We start from the raw sequence: 23913 nt of genomic DNA, 5'->3' as shown, positions 1-23913 counted from the left end.
ACGCGCATCTTCAAATAATCGATATATATTTTCGTAGCTTCATTTCTATCCGCAAATTAAGGCTATTTCTTCCTTTAGAGGTTCAAACATAAGTTTTTGTATGGGTTAAGTTGCCTACCACTAATCTCAGAACAGTTTTTAGACCAAAAATCTGCGGAATCTCCGTGACATTACTCCTTTCATGATTGCTTGCTTGGTTGATTGACTGACTGTCAATTACGCGAAACATATTGCTGATCCTAAAAGGCGAAAAAGCTTATTTAATAGCTGAGTTTATACAACAACGCTTTCGAAGAATCCTGTTTTGAGAGGAAACAGGATCAATGTAAGGTGTTTTAAAAGAGACGAATCCCGGAGGATAATAATCGTTCAAAATTTTTCGGAAGTTTCAAAAAAAATTTGAAAATAAGGTTTAAATCCAGGACTTGGTTAAAATTATACTTGCGATTGTGTTAAATTCATGCTTATTTATTTTATTTTTGTCTTTTTTGCGTATAGATGGTTACAAGGTACTTGGTCGGAAAGTACACATGGACTACATTCGAGAGCATCTCAAAAATAAGAAAAATGTCAATCTTGATGAAATTCAAGAGTCTTCTAATAATATCCAGCTAACGGTTATGGCCGACACGGTATATGTAAAGGTACATATTGAAGTTTATACCAAACTCCGGCTTTAGTAAAGAAAAACAAATACAGATATTAAAAAAACGTCGTTTAATATGCTTCTTTTACACTAAAGACGAAAGAAAAATATATATGTTATTTTATAAAATATTATTCCAAATTCGTATGTCTATTTAACAAATAAAGAAGCCTAAGCCATGTTTTATACTGTCATAAAACACGACGGGCATTTGAGAACACGAGGGAAATGTAGAAAACATGAGCCGCAGGCGAATGTTTTCTACATTTCTCGAGTGTTCTCAAATGCCCCGAGTGTTTTATGACAGTATAAAACATGGCTTAGGCTTCTTTCTTTGCTTTATGATATAGATTTTAGACACCGCGAGTGAAAAGTTTAATTAAAAATATGTACAACAAGAGCGAGTAAACAAAAATGAAAAGCAGAAAATAGTTTACGGGAAGACCAGAAAACTGACACAATTTCATTCAGTATTCGACGTAAAATAAGGCTAAGCATTTCAGGTAAGTTTGTTACCTTTTAATCTTGATCTTGTCTTTTTGAACTTCGATAAACTTCACCAACTGCACCGAGTACAATTTCGTCTCAGCATAATATAGTAGTCTCGATGACATCCGTCCCTTGCTTCGTTCGACTTGAACAAGGCGTATAATTTCCCGAAAAGCTATTGCTTCGGATATTCCCGTAAACCTTAATTGTTGTCACAATCAAGTTCCAGCATGAATAGACGATTTAAGAGGAGATTGTCGAAGAAAAGTCTTCGAAAGAAAACTCTCTCGCTCGCTTTCCTTGCGAGTTTCATTCAACTCAAGCAGTGGACACCGCGCCACAATTTTTCGCGCCTCACTTCGTTTACATCAAAATGAAATGTCCAGTGGATTTATACTTAAAAGGAATTTAATAAAACAATTATTCCATTCGCCCTTGTTGGATACGAGTGGTTATAGCCAACGAACAGTCAACGACGCGCGAAGCACTCGAGGAAAGCTGACGAAAAACAATAAAACATGATTTTTCTATGTTTTATACTCTGATAAAACATAGGTTTTTAGCCAATCAGAGCGCGCGTAGACTCCTATCTATATTATAAATCTATATCTGCAAGCAAAAATTATAAGAATGCATCCTTATTGACATGGATTTAAAATAATGGAACTTATATTTTCTGGCTGGCAGTCACGTAATTTTACCTTTCATAAATATAGGAAAAATTTATATTGAGGAAAGAATATGTTCTACATGATTGGAAATAAACAGATATTGATATCAAACTAGACTTTTTATCTAATGCATAAAGCTCTTTTATGTTTTATTTGTCTTTATGTTCAGGGGACCGTTAAAATGAGAGGGATGAAAAACTTGACAATTTTTAGCCGCAAAATTGTATTCGTTAATGGAAGCCAATTGGATCTTAGTGCTCCGACCTTGAACCAGACGTTCGGCAGTGTTCTCCCTGCTGGCGCTAATGGAGTCGATGGAAAACATGGAGCAAACGGACCAACAGGTGAGACTGATGGACATGAAGTGGCTAGAATATCAACCTTAGTCATAAAAGAAAGAAGGCTTGAGACCTACAGTACCTTGATATCATTCAGGCAGTAGTGTCGAAACTTCAAAAAACCTATCCGATAGGCTTTTTGATGTTTTGAAATACTTCAATTTATCTATTGTTGATGTAACTTTACGTCTTCTTATGACGAACATATTTCCGGAGGGTAAATTAGTTTACGAAAAATTTGCTGATTCCATTTCTTATCGTTGCAAACCACAAAAAAGTACGTGTCTGAATCTAGGTTCTCTTTTTTGCTGTTTTATCTGAGATAGGAAAAACTTACGTGTAATTCAAATCATTCTGCTTATCTAAATAAGTTCGTTTTGAATTGTTACAAAATAATTTGTGGATGTTGTAGTATAAATGTGGCTCACAATAGCTTAGACCTTCTCGTCTTTGCTTAGTCTGATTTGGGTAGGTTTTTTGAGCCTTTCTTGGTCCGAGAATGGGGGTAAGGGGTTTAGAGACGCTAAAGGAGCCCCCAACCCAGAATTTTTCATACATGAGAATTTCCCTGTTTCGACGCTTTATTTTATGTGTGCATCCAAGAGTGGACCAGGCAATAGGTAATACAGCTCAAATCCCTGATTTCGCCCAAACTTAGCATAAATGCTGGGTATGGTGAGCTATTCACTGTGGCAAAACATTAGCTCAAAATATTTTATTCCCTTGGAGTTATGGCTCCTTTGGCAAAATTGACCATTTTTCACTAATTTATGCATATTTAATTAGCTGACTTTGAATGACCAGTTCCACAAGAAAAAAAGACTTCTGAAAATAAAATTCACTGCATTATATTCTGTGGTTACAAGGCTTTAAGTACAATAATTTACTTCAACTGTTCAATTTGATTTCTTCTCCTCAAACAGATTTTTGGAAGGTACACATTTCGTACTGCTGGAAATAGCCTTCAATTAGTGCCAAATATATCCCATGAGCAACAACTTATATACATTATTCTTACATGGGTAATGAAATCCATCATTTAACTTCACAAAAATGGCACAAAATGTTTGGGGACCAATATATTTTATCCGTACTGAGGAGCTAAACACACGTGACTTAGGCACCTAGGGCATTTTTCGGAGCATTTTCAGAGCCATATAAGCTTCTTAATTCGGTAATGTTGTGATAGCGAATGTAAATACAACAGCGAAAGATTTTCTTCACAAGCTCGCTCAATCCAACATCTAGGCACATCAAAGTTAAGAAACAAGAAAGTAATGCTACATACATGCCACTTATCGACACTTAGATGCTTTCTTCTGAATATTTTGTTCTTCTTGCTGTACTTCGATCTCAGTTGACATGTGTACTGTTGTTTTGAGGCGCGCTGAACTCAGCCAATCCATCGTGGTTCATACTTCGTAAAAGGTATAAACAGGTTGTCAATAAAGTCATTCAAAGAGCTATTCAAAGTTCACGGAGGGACAGTTCTCTCAGCCAGTTTACATGATATAAATTTAACTGGAAATAAACAGCCGCTATCCCCCGCCATCTTGGATTTATATTGAGCCTGCCGTTTCAGTCAGCGGTACGGCCCGTTCACGTGTCATCACGCGCGACCACACGCGTGTTCATAGATATATTTGCTTTTCCTCCACGAATGTTCGTTTTCATCAGAGTAAGTACCGTATTTATTCGAAATTTCAACCGCGGGCCCACATTAGCATAAATTCGAAAAATTAGAAAAAAATTCACAGCATAGCCCTAGGTGAACTATAACTATAAATATATACTTTACTTCGATTCGATGAATATTTTAGGCGTACGGAAGTGATCTTGATTTTGCAACTCTCGGAAGCGGTTTCAGGGGTCTGATACCGCACACTTCAAACACCTCAATTTCAAAATCAAAACGATCTCTTTCGAAACAACAAATGCATCATCAAAAAGAATAGATAATTATACACATTTTGAATGGATATTTTGTACGTTTGAATCAATATTAAATATTTGGGAGATTTTTAATTCTTTGCATCATTTTGATACATTTCACGCAAGGCAAAATTGACAAAATTCAGCGCCTAAAATCATTGCCTGGTACATGAGCTAAGGTGTAAAAGCTTATACCACGTGAAAGAGCGTTGTTTCTTCTTTAAAAATCCGTTTTCAAAACCATGGGAAACTAAAAAGACGATTTTTAACCGCCCGAAATGCAAGGAGTACTTTCGTGAAATTTGAGCTTCGCCGTAACGGCTTCGTGATGCTTGAAACTCACAAAAGAATAACAAATAAACATATTTAAACAATACAGCTTTAATAATACTTGTCAACAGGTACCAGAACATACTCGCGAGACTATTTGGCGTGGTGTTGTATCATTTCTAAGAAATAAGAAACCATTTTAGCCGTTTTATTTGAACTCGAGTTCCAAAGTAACAGAAAGCAAACACAGGTCACGTAGCGTTTGTTAAGGTTAAAGGAACCTTTTTCAGATCAAATTGTAATCAATGAATTTCATTTGTAACAAAGATAACAAGAGCTACAATCAAATAATGTTCATACCTTATAAAAAGTAGTCAAAGCACCCTGGAAACTTCAAAAAATCCAATCGAAGCCCATCGAAAACAACATCTATTCTTCGCTGGTTTGAGTCAACTGTGCTTATCGTTAGCTTGCGTTACATAATGGATAGACCGCTGACAAGCTGTTATATTTTGCGGGCTTGAATCTACAGAAGGACGTTTATCCGTTCTTTACAGTCTATTAAATATTTTATTATTGTTGTTAGTGACCCCTTCGACCCTCAATGTTTGTTAATTAAACTAAAGCGTGACCTTAACTCGGGTGACTTTCAACAGATGCCACTTAGGAACGAACCTTTATTTTCTTAGGGGCAGGGGGAAGGGGTGGACTGCAGAGTAAAACCGGCTGAAATAATCGTGCAAGAAAGCCAAAAAAAATTAATTTCGTTAAATGAAAATGAAACATGTGAAAAATAAATATCTAGCTCAGGAAAAATTACCCCTCCCGTCTCCCACCTTCTCAAAAAATAATGGTTTTTAGCTCACTTATCTAAATACATCTCCTGTTGTGTCATTTGGTTTGACTATCTTTCTGTGATATTCATTGTTATTGGCTATTCCTTTATTTGAAAATATATCCTTTACTCTACAACTGCAAGATGAACTAAATGGGTCAAGTTATTATTAAGCAATTTATCAATTAGTTTTTGCTATATTTATAGTAAATATTGAGTTGAGAATAAAAATAAGCGAAAATAAGCCACGACGTTTCGAACTCATCTTGAGTTCATTATCAAGTAGATATGAGTAAAATAGCGGTCGAGTTAAGTTTAAATGCAAATAGAGGTGATAGAGTATATTAGAATATTTTAAAAGCAGTGTTTCGCGGTCAATAGCGTTCACAGTGTTAGTGCGTGCGGTATTTAATTAGGTAAATACTTTCGCACGTATCGAGTCCGCCTGCGTGTTTAGTGCTGGTTTTCTCTCGCGAATTATAAGCATTTCGTTCACTAAACAATCCAGTTTCCCTTGGCATTTCTTTAAGACGGAAAACATATTTCTTATGTCAGGACTCTCGACACCGTGGATTTCTTTTAAGTGCTTGCCAATTACAGAGGTTTTGTGTTCACCTATGCGCTGATGTAGATGTCGTGTGGTGTAACCCACATAATCAGCATCACACTGATCACATTTAAAAGAATAAACAACATATTGATTTTTCACCAAAGTAGGCTTCTCCTCTTGTAACTTCAGCTTGTCGCCGATTTTAGCACTTGTGTAAACCGGTTGTAGCTCAGTTCCAATTTTCTTCCCAAGATCTTTCAGCTGTTTGCGTACTGCGTCAACGGATTTCCGATCTTTGAAAGGTAGAGTAATCCGCACGGGTTTGTTTGTTTCTTGGTCAGCTTCAAAGATTTCACCACAGGGTTGGGCTACAGAATTGACAAACGTTGCAATTGTCGAGTTGACGAGGATAAGTGGGTACTTGAGCTGTTGTATACAGTTCACAATGGAGATTGCCGAGAACAACAAGCTGCCGTTCTTCGGTATGATGATTGAGAAAATAGACTGCCAACTAACAACGAGCGTCTATCGGAAACAAACGAATACTGGCTTACTCTTTCATTACCAGAGCCATGTTGATCAGCGCTACAAAAGATCCCTATTGAAAACCATGCTTAACCGGGCATACCGTCTCTCCTCGTCAAAGGAGTCTTTTGCAGTTGAATGTGAACAACTCAAACGGATGATTGTAAAGCTCAAGTACCCACTTATCCTCGTCAACTTGACAATTGCAACGTTTGTCAATTCTGTAGCCCAACCCTGTGGTGAAATCTTTGAAGCTGACCAAGAAACAAACAAACCCGTGCGGATTACGACCTTTCAAAGATCAGAAATCCGCTGACGCAGTACGCAAACAGCTGAAAGATCTTGGGAAGAAAATTGGAACTGAGCTACAACCGGTTTACCAAGTGCTAAAATCGGCGACAAGCTGAAGTTACAAGAGGAGAAGCCTACTTTGGTGAACAATCAATGCGTTGTTTATTTTTTTAAATGTGATCAGTGTGATGCTGATTATGTGGGTTACACCACACGACATCTACATCAGCGCATAGGTGAACACAAAACCTCTGTAATTGGCAAGCACTTAAAAGAAATCCACGGTGTCGAGAGTCCTGACATAAGAAATATATTTTCCGTCTTAAAGAAATGCCAAGGGAAACTGGATTGTTTAGTGAACGAAATGCTTATAATTCGCGAGAGAAAACCAGCACTAAACACGCAGGCGGACTCGATACGTGCGAAAGTATTTACCAAATTAAATACCGCACGCACTAACACTGTGAACGCTATTGACCGCGAAACACTGCTTTTAAAATATTCTAATATACTCTATCACCTCTATTTGCATTTAAACTTAACTCGACCGCTATTTTACTCATATCTACTTGATAATGAACTCAAGATGAGTTCGAAACTTCGTGGCCCATTTTTTTGCTTATTTTTATCCTCAATTGTATATCGAAATGTTCTCTCATTAGAAATATTGAGTTAAGTCCGAAAAACGTTTTTTTCGACAAAAGTAGCCCTCTGGAGGTATTGTGTAACCTTAAAGCAGCTCTCCAATCAGTTGCAATAGTCAACATTTAAGTCTTAAACCCTCGTGCAAGAACACGACCCAACAAGATCTGAACTGAAACTAATATAAGGTGCTTTTCGCTTTGATGATTGGGCCTCGATGTCCATGTTGTAGAAATCGCAGATTGACCGCAGTTGTGCAACACTGAGTTTAGTCAGCTTGTTACTAGTATACAAGGAACATATATTAAGTGTATCATACACGATGGAATGAACCAGTTGGCACTGGTCTAGGATGGATGCACGAGCAAAGAAAAGGCTTTTTCCTCTTGGGCCGCCAGAAGGTCGTTATCATCGGTTACATGAGCTGACTGAGATGTCGCGTGTTTCAATTTTGCAGCGATACGCGAGAAGTATCCCTGAATCTGCTGCGCAGTTAGGAACTCGTCAACCTGAAAGAGCCGCTGACCATTTTCCTTCCTTGCGTATCGCATGTCCCGGGATACTTTTTCAGGGTCGGATTTGTGGCCAGTCTCCTGCCCGTTCTGGAACTTAGCATCCAGGTACTGGTGCTGATTGTCGTTAAGACGGCTGGCCTTCTTTGAAACTTTTTAGAGCCCAGACTTGCTCTAGGGGGGCCTCTGGGCACTCTTAATGATCAGTTGTCGTCGGGACAGCTAGTGTTGGCTGAAGGGAACAACCCTCTTAAATCTTCTTAGCGTACGCCAATACTGCCTGGTCAAAAAGGGTGTGCTTCTCAGAAACGAGTTTGCACTTTCCGAACAGCAAATGGCGCTCAAGGTTGTCAGTACAACATTAGCTGTCCCGACGACAACTGATCATGAAGAGTGCCCAGAGGCCCCCCTAGAGCAAGGCTGGGTTCTAAAAAGTTTCAAAGAAGGCCAGCCGTTTTAACGACAATGAGCTCCAGTACCTGGATGCTAAGTTCCAGAACGGGCAGGATACTGGCCACAAATCCGACCCTGAAAAAGTATCTCGGGACATGCGATACGCAAGGAAGGAAAATGGTCAGCGGCTCTTTCAGGTTGACGAGTTCCTAACTGCGCAGCAGATTCAGGGACACTTCTCGCGTATCGCTGCAAAATTGAAACACGCGACATCTCAGTCAGCTCATGTAACCGATGATAACGACCTTCTGGCGGCCCAAGAGGAAAAAGCCTTTTCTTTGCTCGTGCATCCATCCTAGACCAGTGCCAACTGGTTCATTCCATCGTGTATGATACACTTAATATATGTTCCTTGTATACTAGTAACAAGCTGACCAAACTCAGTGTTGCACAACTGCGGTCAATCTGCGATTTCTACAACATGGACATCGAGGCCCAATCATCAAAGCGAAAGGCGCCTTATATTAGTTTCAGTTCAGATCTTGTTGGGTCGTGTTCTTGCACGAGGGTTTAAGACTTAAATGTTGACTATTGCAACTGATTGGAGAGCTGCTTTAAGGTTACACAATACCTCCAGAGGGCTACTTTTGTCGAAAAAACGTTTTTCGGACTTAACTCAATATTTACTATAAATATAGCAAAGACTAATTGATAAATTGCTTAATAATAACTTGACCCATTTAGTTCATCTTGAAGTTGTTGAGTAAAGGATATATTTTCAAATAAAGGAATAGCCAATAACAATGAATATTACAGAAAGATAGTCAAACCAAATGACACAACAGGCGATGTATTTATTTAGATAAGTGAGCTAAAAAACATTTTTTGAGAAGGTGGGAGACGGGAGGGGTAATTTTTTCTGAGCTAGATATTTATTTTTCACATGTTTCATTTTCATTTAACGAAATTAATTTTTTGGCTTTCTTGCACGATTATTTCAGCCGGTTTTAGTCTGCAGCAATTTATTTGACTAATGTCCACCCCTCCCCTAAGAAAATAAAGGTTCGTTCCTAAGCGGCATCTGTTGAAAGTCACCCGAGTTAAGGTCACGCTTTAGTTTACTTAACAAACATTTAGGGTCGAAGGGGTCACTAACAACAATAATAAAATATTTAATAGACTGTAAATGACGGATAAACGTTTTTCTGTTGAATCAAGCCCGCAAAATATAACAGCTTGTCAGCGGTCTATCCATTATGTAACGCAAGCTAACGATAAGCACAGTTGACTCAAACCAGCGAGGAATAGATGTTGTTTTCGATGGGCTTCGATTGGATTTTTTAAAGTTTCCAGGGTGCTTTGACTACTTATTATAAGGTATGAACATTATTTGATTGTAGCTCTTGTTATCTGTGTTACAAATGAAATTCATTGATTACAATTTGATCTGATAAAGGGTGCTTTGACCTTAACAAACGCTACGTGACCTGTGTTTGCTTTCTGTTTCTTTGGAACTCGAGGTCAAATAAAACGGCTAAAATGTTTTTTTATTTCTTAGAAATGATACAACACCACGCCAAATAGTCTCGCGAGTATGTTCTGGTACCTGTTGACAAGTATTATTAAAGTGCTACTGCGATGAAATTCGCCTGTTTCCTTTCGTGGCCGTTTTAAAATATTTTCAAGAACTCTATATGAGAAGAAAAATGCCGTTTACAGTTTTCAAATATCTCTTTTCTTTCCAGAGATATTTAAGAACGACTTTCAGCAGATTTCAATCAAAAAATTGATTTAGCGGCAGAAATTGGGAAAATCGATTTTCCTAATTTTTTGTCTACAAATAGCCTTTAGCTAGCCTTGAAATTTGATCTAGTTTTTTTAGTCTCAAAGCGCTTTACATCCGTGAAAAACAAGAAAAGGGAATTTCGCCCACAAGATCGCCAAAAATGACCGAATACAAAGCTAAAATTTGGCAACCTAAGTCTTAATTTAGTTCGCGTGCAAAGAAGAACTTGAATTTTTGGATACGTTTTCTTGAAAGGCAAGGTATTCAGCTTCTAAAAATAGGAAATAACTTGACTTGAGCTTCATTCGAGAATTAATTACAAATTTTGTAAAAATACCTTTATTTACTTATGGGAAAATCCCTAATTTATTGATAAAGTTCAGAATTTTTTTCGCCATGTGCCATAACTCTAAATTTCTTCAAACTTCGGCTGTGGAACCCTTTTATGCTGTTATAGATTATGTATAAAATTCAGCATGGGTTTTCTTTCGAGAGATTTTCGAGGCGCCGCTAAATTAACCAGATTTTAACGAAATTATCAGCAAATGTAAACAATGGTTTTTGGTTGTTCATTTCAGCGGGCTTGTTGAAACATCCAATATATCTTATGAAATTCCTTTACAAACATATCTCCGTTCTTAAGATATAAATTGGTTCTTGAAATTAAAAAACCATGGCAAAAAAATTCATTCTTAGATAAAACACTGTCATTAATAGAAGAAATATTTATTTTACCCGTACGTCGGTAATTAATTTGGTGGTCGGCATTTCGTGATTTCTGTAGATTCCTTGTCGCCGTAATGTAAACAGTATGTGTAAAACTGCTTCGTGAACGAACGCTGTTAAAAAGGATGGCAAGATTATTTAATGTATTTGGCAGATAAGATGCTAATAAAATGCTTACCTTTAAAACACGATACGTAAAACACATCACTCAGGATACTTTGGCGTACTTTTTACATTTGGTCGTGATAATGATCTTGATTGACGTTTTCAAATTAGAAAACCTTGATACTAGCGCGGGAAACGCTTAGAACGCGAGTTTGAAGGAAACGTGTTTCTTATCATTATTTCTGTATGGGAGCGAAGTGTTCTTTTAGCGCTATTGTCGGAGATTCCTGCACCTACGAGCGAAGAGATAAGGCGAAGAAGACAGAAGTTATTCCGTTGTTATACTGTACTCGAGAAATAGCGGGGCATAAGTCTACATGGGGGATCTCAGATGTCGAAACAGAGGTTGATTTGATTCTTGCCAGAGCAGCAGTTTTTTCCTTTCCTCAAAACATTGGTCAGTTCACTATTTGTCCCTACCACCGATCTTCCTTGGGAACTGGATGGCGCCGTGGATCTCAGCGATGCCAGGTTCCTGAGAAATTATCGGGCCATAGCAAAGATAGAAGATGGCCTAAAGCAGAGAGAGGCCTTGGAAAACGGGCAGCAAAGTTGATAATCAGAGAACAGGAGTATTTGTTGCCGTCGGATCAGGTTTGTACAGATTACAATGAACATACATAGGTATTAAACAAGTAGTAATTTCCTTTACAAACTAAAGATCATTTTCGTAAACAAAAAATTCATACTCTGAGGGATATGCCAGCCTGCTCACGTGACTTTGTTGTCAAAAGTAGTTCTTCTCATCACACGGGAAAAACAAACACTGATGACAATGTCCCATTCAATGTTAATATTGATTTGAATTTTTATTTGTTTTAGGTGTTTGTCGTAACTGTCGTATTTTACTTTCAAAACTGGATTGTGAAGCAGAATCTACAACAGAAAGCAGAGAGGCACTTGCTGAAGAGCTTAGTGACGAAACAGAAGTGCTCGTCCCCATGGAGAATCTTACCATAGTGAGTCTCTAAAAGTGAGCCCTTTTCACCTTTTTTTGTACTGAGCGTGGTAAACAGTGTAAAACAATTCTAGACAAGATACTACTAGTGTAAAATCCGAAAGCCCCAACCCCCACCCCCTCGCCCAGGAAAGCCCCTCCCTCCAAGAAATAAGTTCCCTAAAAACCTGACGCAAGAACCTTTCAGATAATAAGTGCTCCCGATTTAAAGCCAAGAAAGTACAATTTTTCGGATTATAGGCTGATGCTGTGGAGGTTGTTTTGTTAGTTATAACAAAAAATGTCCCACCCCCCTACCCCACTAAACGACTAAACGAACTGTTTGGGGGTTTAAAGTGTTAAATTTAAAAAGCTTTGCCTTCTGGTATTGTATACCCCAAAAAGAGAACGTACGGAATCACGACCCAATAGAAACGCAAATGCATTGCAAACATCCATTTAAAAATAACCTCGCCTCCCCTCCCCCCCCCTCCAATCGTATGTAAGCCCTCCCCAGAAGTAAGTCCATTTGAAAAAGAAATACAACTGCTTACAGAATTTCAAAAAAAACTCTATCTATTGGTTGTTTACTCACAGGAAAATTAGATTTTGAAATAAAAAAGGCGTGGCACCATACTGGGGATTCCACTCTACCCTGAGAATATTTTGCCGGTTTTTTTTTTTGCGATCTCTGTTGCCTAAAAGAAGTACCTAAACCACGACCGACAGGAAGCGTGTCTCTTCCTATGGGCTGGGCATTGCGGTCGTCGCAAGTTAAAAGAACTAGATTCAATACTAGTCAGAGAGATTACTTGACAAAGAAATTCGATCTTGGAGTGTTTCGCCACATATAGTAATAATCGCCGCAAAATGTAATACTAACGCAAAATGTAATAATAATCGCCGCAAAATGTAATAATAGCGCAAAATGTAATAAAATTGACGCAAAATGTAATAAATTCGTTAACGCAAAATGTAATAACTTTCTAACGCATAATGTAATAACGCAAAATGTAATAACACTAAAATAACATGTTTGTTTCCTGAATTAGGCAAATTGTACTCAATAATTAACCTCGTGTATTCCATATAGCAACTGCCCCTCCCAGACCTATTTCTTTCTGGCAGTTACTTTAGATATGAATTTTTTTATCCCCGTGAACCCCGCTGTCCTTTTAGATCGGATTTGGGAGGAGATGGAGCCTTGACTCTCAACTGTCAAAAGGTTGGGTCTGTTTTGTACATTGAAATGTAACAAATTAAACGTGTTTCATTGGAGCTGGTAAAACTGGTCTCTTAGCATTCGAGACAAGTGAAAACAGAAAGTGAGCGGTTTAAAAAATACACCCCCCCCCCCCCCCCAAATCCGTCATAATAGCAAAACAGATACAAGCAAATAGTCGTCTATGTTGTCAATCGTACGTCAGTTTTTGTCACCGACAATCCTATGCAATTTACACTTTCTCATCGAAGAAGGTAAACAAGAACGTTAAAGTGAATGGTTAATAAGATCCCTGACAACAAGAATACTTTGTCCTCTGCCTTTTCCAGTAAACTTGGGAAATATAAAACACACACTGATTTCATAATATTATCAACTTGAAACTCATTACAATCACCGAAAACTTCCTTTTTCCGACGTTATCTCTCTAGTAAATCCATTCTAAAAACAAAACAGTCAGTGTCCACAGAATATTTCAGACCCTGCCAGTAGGCAGTCTAAATCCCACTTTGCATTGATTGTCAGAATTTATTTTATTTTTATTTTAAACTAAGAACACTCTATTTGTGGTCTGTTTTGTCGAGGAATATCCCAAGTATGCAAGTTGAGTTAGACTGGAGCTTTTCTTAAAGCAAAGGAAGGGTACGCCTATAATGCCGAATTCGCATAAAACCAACAAAAGTGAATGTCACTGAGCTTGGCTACACGATTTCAAAATATATATAAATTTTAGAGTTATTACATTTTGCGTTATTACATTACGCGTTAGAAAATTTGTTACATTTTGCGTTAAAAAGTTATTACATTTTGCGTTAACAACATTATTACATTTTGCGTCAATGTTATTACATTTTGCGTCATTGTTATTACATTTTGCGTTATTATTACATTTTGCGGCAATCGTTATTACATTTTGCGTTAGTATTACATTTTGCGGCGATTATTATATTTTGCGGCGTAACATGGAGAGACATCAGGGCGAAAAGCAGATCCAGACTCTGTTGCAAGAGCCATGATGACAGCCAGGGACAGTGAAGGGAATCGTTTCTTTACAAGCGCCGAGTTTCTGACTTCCAAGCAGATAGCAAGCTTTTTTAGTCGCCTGGCTGCTAAGCGACGCCGGCAAGATGTAGCAGATGTTAGTGATGAGGAAGTGGACAACCCAGAGAGGGAGAGTGCCCTTCAAGAGTTGACCAATACAGTCATGCAGGAAGTGTCACTGGAGCATCCAATAGTTTATGACTGCTATAACCTATGTGAACTCGTCCGTTCCTCGAAGCTGTCTTCTTTTGCTATTCAAATGCTAAAAGAAATATGCAATCACTTTGAAATCGACACCAGTCATATTAAGGTGAAACGAAAGAAGCAATACGTGGATCTCTTGGTTTCTTTTTCGAATAATTGTTCCTGCCAGAAGTAACTGTGACCAACATTGTTCAAGGCCAGGAAGAATATATACTCGCTTTTTTATATAAGAACCTTTAATTTTTTTAAGAACGTCGATGCTGGAAACAGAACGAATTTTATTTCAAATCAGGTACGAAATAATTTTTTTTTTCAGGAGCCATCGATAATGGCCCCTGATCGTTTCAAATTCGATTATGGCTCTGATCTTTTTAAATTCTGACATGAAACCACCAACAATTTACATTACTAACTAGCGACGTAAATATGTACATTTCAGTAAGGGATGAATTTACTGCAGTACCAATTTCATAGGTGACGGAGCAGGGGACTGTATTCCCCCTCCCTAACAAAAAAGTGGGGCAAGCCCCCCTACCTCCACCCCCCTCCCATCTTTCAACAAAACCTCTCTTCCCAAAACGCTACTAGGAAAGGTCCACAACCTGTAAGATCGTATTTGAAATGGTGGCATCGGCGACTTCAAAGCAGACATGTTCTGCTCTCCGACGTCTTAAGAATTACCCCCAAAAAGCGCTATGAAGCAGGATCGTCTAAACCACCTAGTTCTTACCTATCGTTTATAGACACACAGTTGTTGAAATAATTTGGGAAGATTGAGTAGGGGTATGCGCCCACCTCAGTGGCGGGGGGGGGGGGGGTAGGAATGGGCTTGGCTTGTTTCAAATGGCGCTCTGTTGCATCTGACTTTGGTTTTAAAATTTTTAAAAAGGGCATATCTTTCGGCCGAAAATTAGACGTTCTAATGTAGAAAAGAGGGTGTATCTTGGGATTAGCGTTACTTAACCGTGCAGCTTTATCGACTTCATGTCGCACAGTGTATCCACTGCTTTATTCCATAGCTAACCATGTTTATACCCTAATTTTAATTCTTTCTGCCGGTTAACTCTTTCCATTGACCATCAAAAACTCGCGGTCTACTGAACAAAAAACCACGCAAAGATGTAGTTAAGTTTAATTTCGCTTCGTTCCTAAATATGTGTCGAACAGTCCAGTTTGTAATTTGATCATTTCTTACAGTGTTCTTTAATTTTCGCTATGTCACACAAAACTAAAAATTTTATACCATTTATTACTTGGAGTGTTTACGGAAGACCTTAGATTTTACTTAACATTTGATTTGGAAAATCTTTCTTTCGGTATTGTGTTACTTTAAATGCATTAATTGCAGTGGTCCCACAATACAAATTAGTTTATATTTTCGTCTTGCGACATGAAATCGACAACTCGTCAAGATACGTCTCACACTCGAGAAATTCATTCAGCTTGTTCCAGTTAAATATTGTTACTTTGGCGCTAAAATCGAGTTAATTCTACCTGTATTTAGGAAACAAGATATTGGCTCATGAGTACTAAGAACTCGTAACACAACTGTCGGCTTAAATTGCCTTTTTTGACAAGACCGCTTGGCGCCAAAACACGGCAACAGTCCGCTGATTACATTTGCTGATGTTATTTCGTTAAAATTCGGTTATTTCAGAGGCGCCTCAAAAATTTCTCAAAAGAGAACCCAAGCTGATTTTCCTACATAAGTTACAATAGCATAAAAGGCTTCCACAGCCAAAGTTTGAAGAAATTTGGAGTTATGGCACATGACGAAAAAACAATCTGAATTTTATCCCTAAATAAAGGATTTTCACATCAGTTGATATCGGTATTTTTACAAAATTAGTAAATAATTCTCGAATGACGCTCAAGTCAAGTTATTACCTAGTTTTAGAAGCTGAATACCTTGCCGTTCAAGAAAACGTATTCAAAAATTCAGGTTCTTCTTTGCACGCGAACAAAGTTAAAACTAAGGTTGCCAAATTTTAGCTTTGTATTCGGCCATTTTCGGCGATCTTGTGGGCGAAATTCCTTTTTCTAGTTTTTCACGGATTTAAAGCGCTTCGAGACGAAAACAACTACATCAAATTTCAAGGCTAGCTAAAGGCTATTTGTGGGCAAAATATGAGGGAAATCGATTTTCCAATTTCTTCCGGACGATATTTGAAATTTGCTGGAAGTCTTTCTTAAGTTTTTAAAATATGCAAATTAGCAAAGTTGTGACGTCATAGACTCAACCAAATTTTGATCAAATATGAAGATAGGGATATCTCAGCCAATTTGTATCGGAACTCTTTGCCTTTTTGCAGTAACACTTTGCTAGTTGTGTTTCACAAGATGAACTTAACCATTTGGTTGCCATGGCAACAAACTAGGTTCCAGATCCCTCGATGCTAAAGGCTTTTCTGGCCAATTCTGGTATTTCTTTTCGATATTTGCCGATGATACTTTACATGCGTGCTCTGGCAAGCATATGAATGGATTAGGCAGGCACCTTGGCTGGGTTCCATTTTTCCGAACTGAAAAATTCTAAAACATTAAAAGCAAATTGGTGTGGACTGGAAAAGTGTTAGTTGCCATGGTAACATAATTTTATTAAGTGTGTAAGTGTATCACCTGCAGAACTATTAGTCTGCCAAGTTTTATTGGCCTCTGCAGAAAAATGACTGAGAAAACTCAATTTTTGTACTTGCAATAAAATTGGGTTGAGTAGATGACGTCATCAATCCTCTAATTTGCATATTTTACGATTTTTGTTAAGCTTAAATATCTCTGGAACTAAAAAAGATATTTGAAAACGGAAAACGCCATTTTGAATCTTTCGTTAAATACTCTAAGAAACACCTAAAATTTCAAGGGGTGAAAATTTGATCATAGTAGCACTTTAAAGCTGTTTTGTTTAAATATGTTTATTTGTTATTATTTGTGAGTTTCAAGCATCGCGAAGCCGTTACGGCGAAGCTCAAAATTCACGAAAGTACTACTTGCATTTCGGGCCGTTAAAAATCGTCTTTTTAGTTTTCCATGGTTTTGAAAACGGATTTTTAAAGAAGAAACAATGTTCTTTCACGTGGTATAAGCTTTTACACCTTAGCTCATGTACCAGGCAATGATTTTAGGCGCTGAATTTTATCAATTTTGCATTGCGTGAAATGTCTCGAAATGATGTAAAGAATTAAAAATCTCCCTAATATTTAATATTGATTGAAACTTAGAAAATATCCATTCAAAATGTGTATAATTATCTATTCTTTTTGATGATGTATTTGTTGTTTCGAAAGATATCGTTTTGATTTTGAAATTGAGGTGTTTAAAGTGTGCGGTCTTAGACCCCTGAAACCGCTTCCGAGAGATGCAAAATCAAGATCATTTCCGTACGCCTAAAATATTCATCGAATCGAAGTAAAGTATATATTTATAGTTATAGTTCACCTAGGGCTATGCTTTGAATTTTTTTCAATTTTTTCGAATTTATGCTAATGTGGGCTCGCGGTTGAAATTTATGGCCAAAAATTTAAAAATTTTTGGACTTTAAGAGTTATGTCAAAATAAAGCACTAATCATATCATATTTTCCTAAAAGTAAACATTTTTAATCAATTTTAGAAATTAAGAACCTGTTAAGAACCTGTGGGCGCTTATTATTTTTTCCTACCTTCACGGTAGGCGCTTGTTCGATTTGCTAGGTGGGCGCTTATTCGAGGTTTGGCGCTTAATAGAATAAATACGGGTAGTCTCTGAAATGTCGGAAACCATTAAAAATCAGCCAGTTCTTTCATCTTATATCAAGCTAAAGCGAGTATGCTCATTGGTTTTAACTCGGAAAAGAGTTGTAGTGGGCGAAGTGAATTCACTCCTTCCATCCTTCACTCGATTCCTGTAAACATAGGCACGCAATACGTGCAAGTGTTTTACGGCCTCTAGAGAATTAGACCTGTCCTCTGATAACCTACATTTCTAGTTAAGTCAAATAATATTAACATGCCTAATTACCAGCCGAAATATTGTATTAATGCCAGTTTTCTTCAAATGCCGCATTTATTCAGCTTTAAGCCGAGACTCTAAAAGTTTGGTTTTTAGAAACAGTTAGACTCCGACAAAAAACCGAAACACTCGGAAATAAACCGAGACCCAATTTTTTTCCTCCCAATCTCTTGTACAATAATTATTTCTGCCTGAGACTGTTTCTGTTCCTTTCCTTCTGTTCCTTTCTTTAAGTTTAGTTAATTTGTAGAATCATAGACTATGAGCAGTCCCTATTTTTTTGCAGAGTTCGAAAAAAAATTTCGCTTCAAACTCGACGGACTCTGCGAAAAAATAGGGACTGCTCGTAGTCTAGCAGAATCGCTGCTAACGTGACTTTTCAAGAGAAGGAGGGTCAAGAAGGAATCGATCTATTTGACTTGTTGTCGCGACACCAGAAACTGGCCAATCAGAAGCGTTCGTTCCTACGCGCTTGGTAAACATTGTAACACGATCTGACAGAAATCGGCTGCATGTAATATTTTTGTTCAAAAGCGAGAACTTAAAATACCACGACTTCTCTCACGTTCTCTGCTAAAAGAAACCGCTTCAGAAGAGTTTGATTGGATTGAGGATACTCGACAAATACTGTTAACATCACATTTTTCGTTTTGATGACATTTAAAGTTCACCCGCTTAATCTGCTTGATCTTTTCGCTAGCATCTTGGCCAATTGTGACGAACTGAAGATTCACTGAATCATCAGGAATCATCCCGTATTCTCTGGCGATTTTGCAGTTGTTCTGAACTATCTCTACCTCGGCAACAACTTTCAATTTGAAGTTGTAGTTGTTTGAAAACCAGTAGCTTTGGCATGATGATCGATAACTGCTTTTCGGAAGAATGCGTGATTGTTTGAGATTGGATTCTGAACTCAGGTGAATGTTTTGTCACGCTTGTGTACGGTTCTATTCTGAATAAATTCATTCTTTATCAGTGATTTGTTGTTTTTCAATTACATAGTTGTGATTTAACGAATATGGTGATTCGCTGCACGTGGATTGTTTTATAGTTTGAAGGAAAAATCGGGTCTCGGCTTATAGCCGAGTGATTTGGGTTTATTTTTTGTCAGAGTCTAACTGGTTCCAAAAACTAAAAGTCTAGGGTCTCGGTTTATAGCCGAATAAATACGGTACATGCATGCTTAACTACCAGCCGAAATATTGTATTAATGTCAGTTTTCTAGAAATAGACCAAAACTTATTTTTTATAATGATATTATTATTTTGCCTAACCTTCAGAAAACAAAAAGGAAAAATGAAAAGAAAGAAAACAATTTGTAACCGATGGGAACTCTATCACAAGCCCTTTCGGCCTGCTCTCGATGAGCAGCTAGGTGACAATGAAACTAAACTAACATTTGTTTTAGCAAATTTCTCCTTGTCAGTTTGTTGTTTTCGATTCTTGTTTCATAATAACTTTTTCGAGTTTAGTGGCTCATAGCCACTTTGAATAGTTATTTGTTGTTTCTGTGTTTTTTGGGAGGTAAGGGAGGGGGCGAGTGTGGACATTCGACGAAATGGCGGTTGTCAGGTTGTTAGCATGGCCTGTGTCCATCTGTTCCTTTTGTTTAACTCTTTAACTGCTAAAGTCGACTTTTGTCGACATTTGGAGGAGCAGTCAATGAACCACTTTTGACGTCATTTATTTGATAGTCAGCAGATTCTAGTGATAAGCATCTGATAGAGCTAGGTTTGACCTTTCCAAATAACCATTCATTTTGCGTATCGGTCGTATCCTGACAGAGCTAATCGAGAAAAGTCAATCACTTTTAGGTGCAAAATCGGTGCTTAAACAGGCCAAAACACCTGTAAAAGATCGAGGTCCTCTTTTCAGGGTTTACCAATGTTTTAATCAAAACTTTTTTGGTCTAAAGAAAGAACGGATACACTAGAAAGAAGTGGAAATAACAAAGCCGAGAAGAACGAAAGAAAAGGAGCAATAAAAAACAGTGGAAACGATTTCCATGCAATCTTCATCAAAATCTTGCTGCATTGTGGAAAATTGCTTTTTAAGCAAAGTTAAGGGAAATTTAGGATCATAGCACCAAAAATTTAGTTTATCGGTAAAAAACCCGGTTTTTAGAGAAACTTAGCACTAAAAGGGTTAAATAGTCTTCCTGTTATATTAATTTTTGGCAGCTTGGAGACTGAATCTGTACCTTCTCTCCTTTTTAAGATCCCACAAAGTTAGGTAGAGGAATTTAATCAAAGCATGTAATCGTTATGTGCGGTATTAATAACTTTTTCCCCAGGGGATTGGAATTTGAACAACCAATAACTAAAAAATACAAATGTCTGGGAAGTGACTGGGAGACGTTGACATTTTGATTTCATCGTTACATATAGTAACAGGAGCCATAATCGGGGACGGAGACCGTAAGCGCGCGATTGAGGTTGTCCCCATGATATGGAACAATTGTGCTATTTTTAGCACAAATTGCGCCATTTTCGACGTCATAAACCGCGCGAATACACGCAAGATTGCGCGGGTTCTCGCGTGGGTCCGCTCGGATGTAACCGGAGTTGCGTGTTCAGTGTCACGTGTGTCGCGAAACCATTCGAGTCTGCACGAAAACTCGAAAGAAGGCAGTCAAGTTCAGTGAAATTTTTTTTTCTCAAATTTTGTATGTACAGTATCGTATACCAAGCTGTGCAACTGCCATGTCAAACTAAATTCATCTCCTTGATGTATAGCACAAGATTAACTACCGTTGCAACTGCTGAAGAAGTTTGCTGAGATGAAACATCGCAGTCTGATCGATACTCCAAGCATCGCCAAAAATGAAAATCGTAATTATACAGTGACAACAGAAGCAACTTGGCTGTGTCTTGTTCTGTGGAAATAATTTCGTATTTGCCGCGAGAGCTTGCAGCGCGGATCGAGACGAACGAGCAGAATACAATCCTGGTATGCCTGTAAATAGCAATGTTATGATCATTTTGAATTCGTTAATTTTACATGCGTTCAACCAAAGTCTTTATCATGAGCCTATAACAGACAAAGTGCATTGTGAAATAAGTTAGATTCAGCAATATACAAGACAATCAATAAAGTTTTATCTCTAACTATAACAACGATGATATATTACGACATTAACTATGATGTTATTTCCATTTATTTTACCACAAAACTTAAACGAAATGCTGAAACAAGGGAAACTCGATATATGAAAATTGTAATGGCGTCATTCTTGATGTTCGCTAGCTCTTAGCTTCAGCGGGGCACGACAACAATATTTTTCTTTCTTATTGCAACTATAGCGATTTGTTAATACAAAAATCGCATTTGTTCTTTGATAAAATAACAAAACTACACCCGTGATAAGGTTCCCGCGATAGGGTGAATTTTGTTTAAGAGGGCGTGGTCAATTGTCACTGAAGGGCTTGATTTTACAGAAACAGCGTAAAAACTCTCAAAAAATTCTTGAAATCATTTTTACAGCACACTAACAATGCTTTAAATGAATTTCTGGATGTATTATGCTTAAAATAGCTAAGGGATAGAAAATTCCTTATTTGAACCATGACGTCATAATTAAATGCATCAAAACATCATCTTAACGAAATAAGTTGGCAACATTGATTTTCGAAATCAGCGTACTCGATTTAGTAAAAATAGCTATGTTGCCAAAAATCAAAAAATGCCCGTGGGTGTCACATTTTGGACTCCTGGGTACCTGACTATCATCTTTTAGTGCTTCTAACTACAGGTTAGTTTGACCTGACCCTTAGTGCTTGTTATTTTGTTTTTTTGTTTGTTTGTTTGTTTGTTTTACTTTTGTTTTGTTATTATTATCATCCTGTCCCTACAAGCAGGAAATTTAACAAAGGGGCCTGATCAATACCCAAGATAAAACACAAGGCTAATTAAATGGTAGTGGGAAGTTGAATTCCAGTTTAACAACCATAATAGTTGTAAAAGTTGCATAACCAGACTAACTTAATTTCTGTAGTCCAAGAAATTTGATACTGTTAATGTCCCTTCAATTTTGAATACACAGTTTTCCCTGAGAGTAAGGAAAGTCTTTTTATTATTTTCTCCTGTGACTTCATTATTATCTTTTTGGCTCACTGATTGCAATTTAACTTTTAAATTTGTCACCCCTGAGTAAAAAGGATTTTTTTTTACATTAATAGCAATAGTTGAATTCTCCCTGCTTTCAAAAACCGCCAAAATAATTACTGCAGCTTTTAAGAAATTGTTTTTAATTATTCCATGTTATCTAACAAAGTAAGTACAGTTATTGCTGCATTGAAAATTAAAATACAGGAGACTTAAAGAAATATTTCGGAGCAGCAGCAGTCAGATAAGGAACTTGAATGGGGTAAAATATTTAAGAAAATGTAAAGAAATTCCTAAACTATCCCATTTTACTAGCTATAAACTTGCAAGACTGCTGTACAACATATTAAAGTATCGAAGAAAGAACGGCGTGATGCATACAGTCGTATTTCGGCAAAAATATGGTCTCTGTTTGTCCCAGGCGATCATTATGCGTTGCTTCTCCTTGTCGCTGCGCTCTAAAACGAGTAAGTGTAAATTGTCTTGCGCCTCCACGTACGACATCTCCGACGCGTTTTCACGCTGTTCACGACTGAATTTGTCGGGAAAAATGCTACTGCAGACATCCGAACCACTTGAATCACCCTCACTTTCATAATCACTTTAAAGGAAGTGCTCAAGGAAGGCTTGATGTAACTGAGGAGTAGAAACAGATTAAAAAAAATCCAATATCTGCTTTACTTGAAGTGGTAATTTTGGACGCCATTTTGTTTGTTTTTCTCCGCGCGACGTCCACGCAAAAATCCTCGCAGCAGTACGCGCGCGTACCACACGCGATGGCGCAATTTGTGCTAAAAAAAGCACAAATGTTCCATATCATGGGGACACCCCCCAATATTAAAATGGCACGCGCTTACGGTCTCCGTCCCCGATTATGGCTCCTGATAGTAATTTACAGGAAACTGAACTACAAATGAGCATTGCAGTACACACGTGCACATCAACCTGCAGCGGAGGAAATTTTTTTTGCTAAGACAAATTGAAAATATTGTCATGTAAATAACAAAAGCAATCTACTTGCCGTGACAAAAACGAACATTCGCGGAGGAAAAGCAAATATATCTATGAACACGCTTGGTCACACGCGTGTGGTCGCGCGTGATGACACGTGAACGGGCCGTACCGCTGACTGAAACGGCAGGCTCAATATAAATCCAAGATGGCGGGGGATAGCGGCTGTTTATTTCCAGTTAAATTTATATCATGTAAACTGGCTGAGAGAACTGTCCCTCCGTGAACTTTGAATAGCTCTTTGAATGACTTTATTGACAACCTGTTTATACCTTTTACGAAGTATGAACCACGATGGATTGGCTGAGTTCAGCGCGCCTCAAAGCAACAGTACACATGTCAACTGAGATCGAAGTACAGCAAGAAGAACAAAATATTCAGAAGAAAGCATCTAAGTGTCGATAAGTGGCATGTATGTAGCATTACTTTCTTGTTTCTTAACTTTGATGTGCCTAGATGTTGGATTGAGCGAGCTTGTGAAGAAAATCTTTCGCTGTTGTATTTACATTTGCTATCACAACATTACCGAATTAAGAAGCTTATATGGCTCTGAAAATGCTCCGAAAAATGCCCTAGGTGCCTTTTCTTCGCCAATATTTTGGTTGTTATCGATAAATGTATGCTTTATTTGCTATTT

General features: G+C 37.7%; 2 protein-coding genes across 2 annotated transcripts in view; both read left to right on the top strand.

Annotated features, from left to right (window-relative positions):
• The first annotated feature begins 620 nt into the window (after positions 1 to 620).
• The window catches only part of LOC144642127 (uncharacterized), a 41133-nt gene continuing 17840 nt past the window's right edge, over positions 621 to 23913 (top strand). Inside the window, exons 1-2 of the mRNA XM_078501119.1 lie at positions 621 to 644; positions 1976 to 2150. Of these exons, the coding sequence (XP_078357245.1) occupies positions 621 to 644; positions 1976 to 2150 (199 nt within the window). The remainder of the gene's footprint in view (positions 645 to 1975; positions 2151 to 23913) is intronic.
• LOC144642840 (uncharacterized) lies at positions 9852 to 14987 on the top strand. The gene is made up of 2 exons (XM_078501941.1): positions 9852 to 11365; positions 11594 to 14987. Exons 1-2 carry the CDS (start codon positions 10958 to 10960, stop codon positions 11729 to 11731), a joined length of 546 nt encoding a protein of 181 aa, XP_078358067.1. The 5' UTR covers positions 9852 to 10957; the 3' UTR covers positions 11732 to 14987.

This window comes from Oculina patagonica, chromosome 2 (assembly GCF_052425735.1).
Source record: "Oculina patagonica isolate OP01 chromosome 2, crgOcupat, whole genome shotgun sequence".
Taxonomy (NCBI): domain Eukaryota; kingdom Metazoa; phylum Cnidaria; class Anthozoa; order Scleractinia; family Oculinidae; genus Oculina; species Oculina patagonica.
Note: the sequence above shows the minus strand (reverse complement) of the source record. Positions and strands in the feature narration are given on the sequence as shown.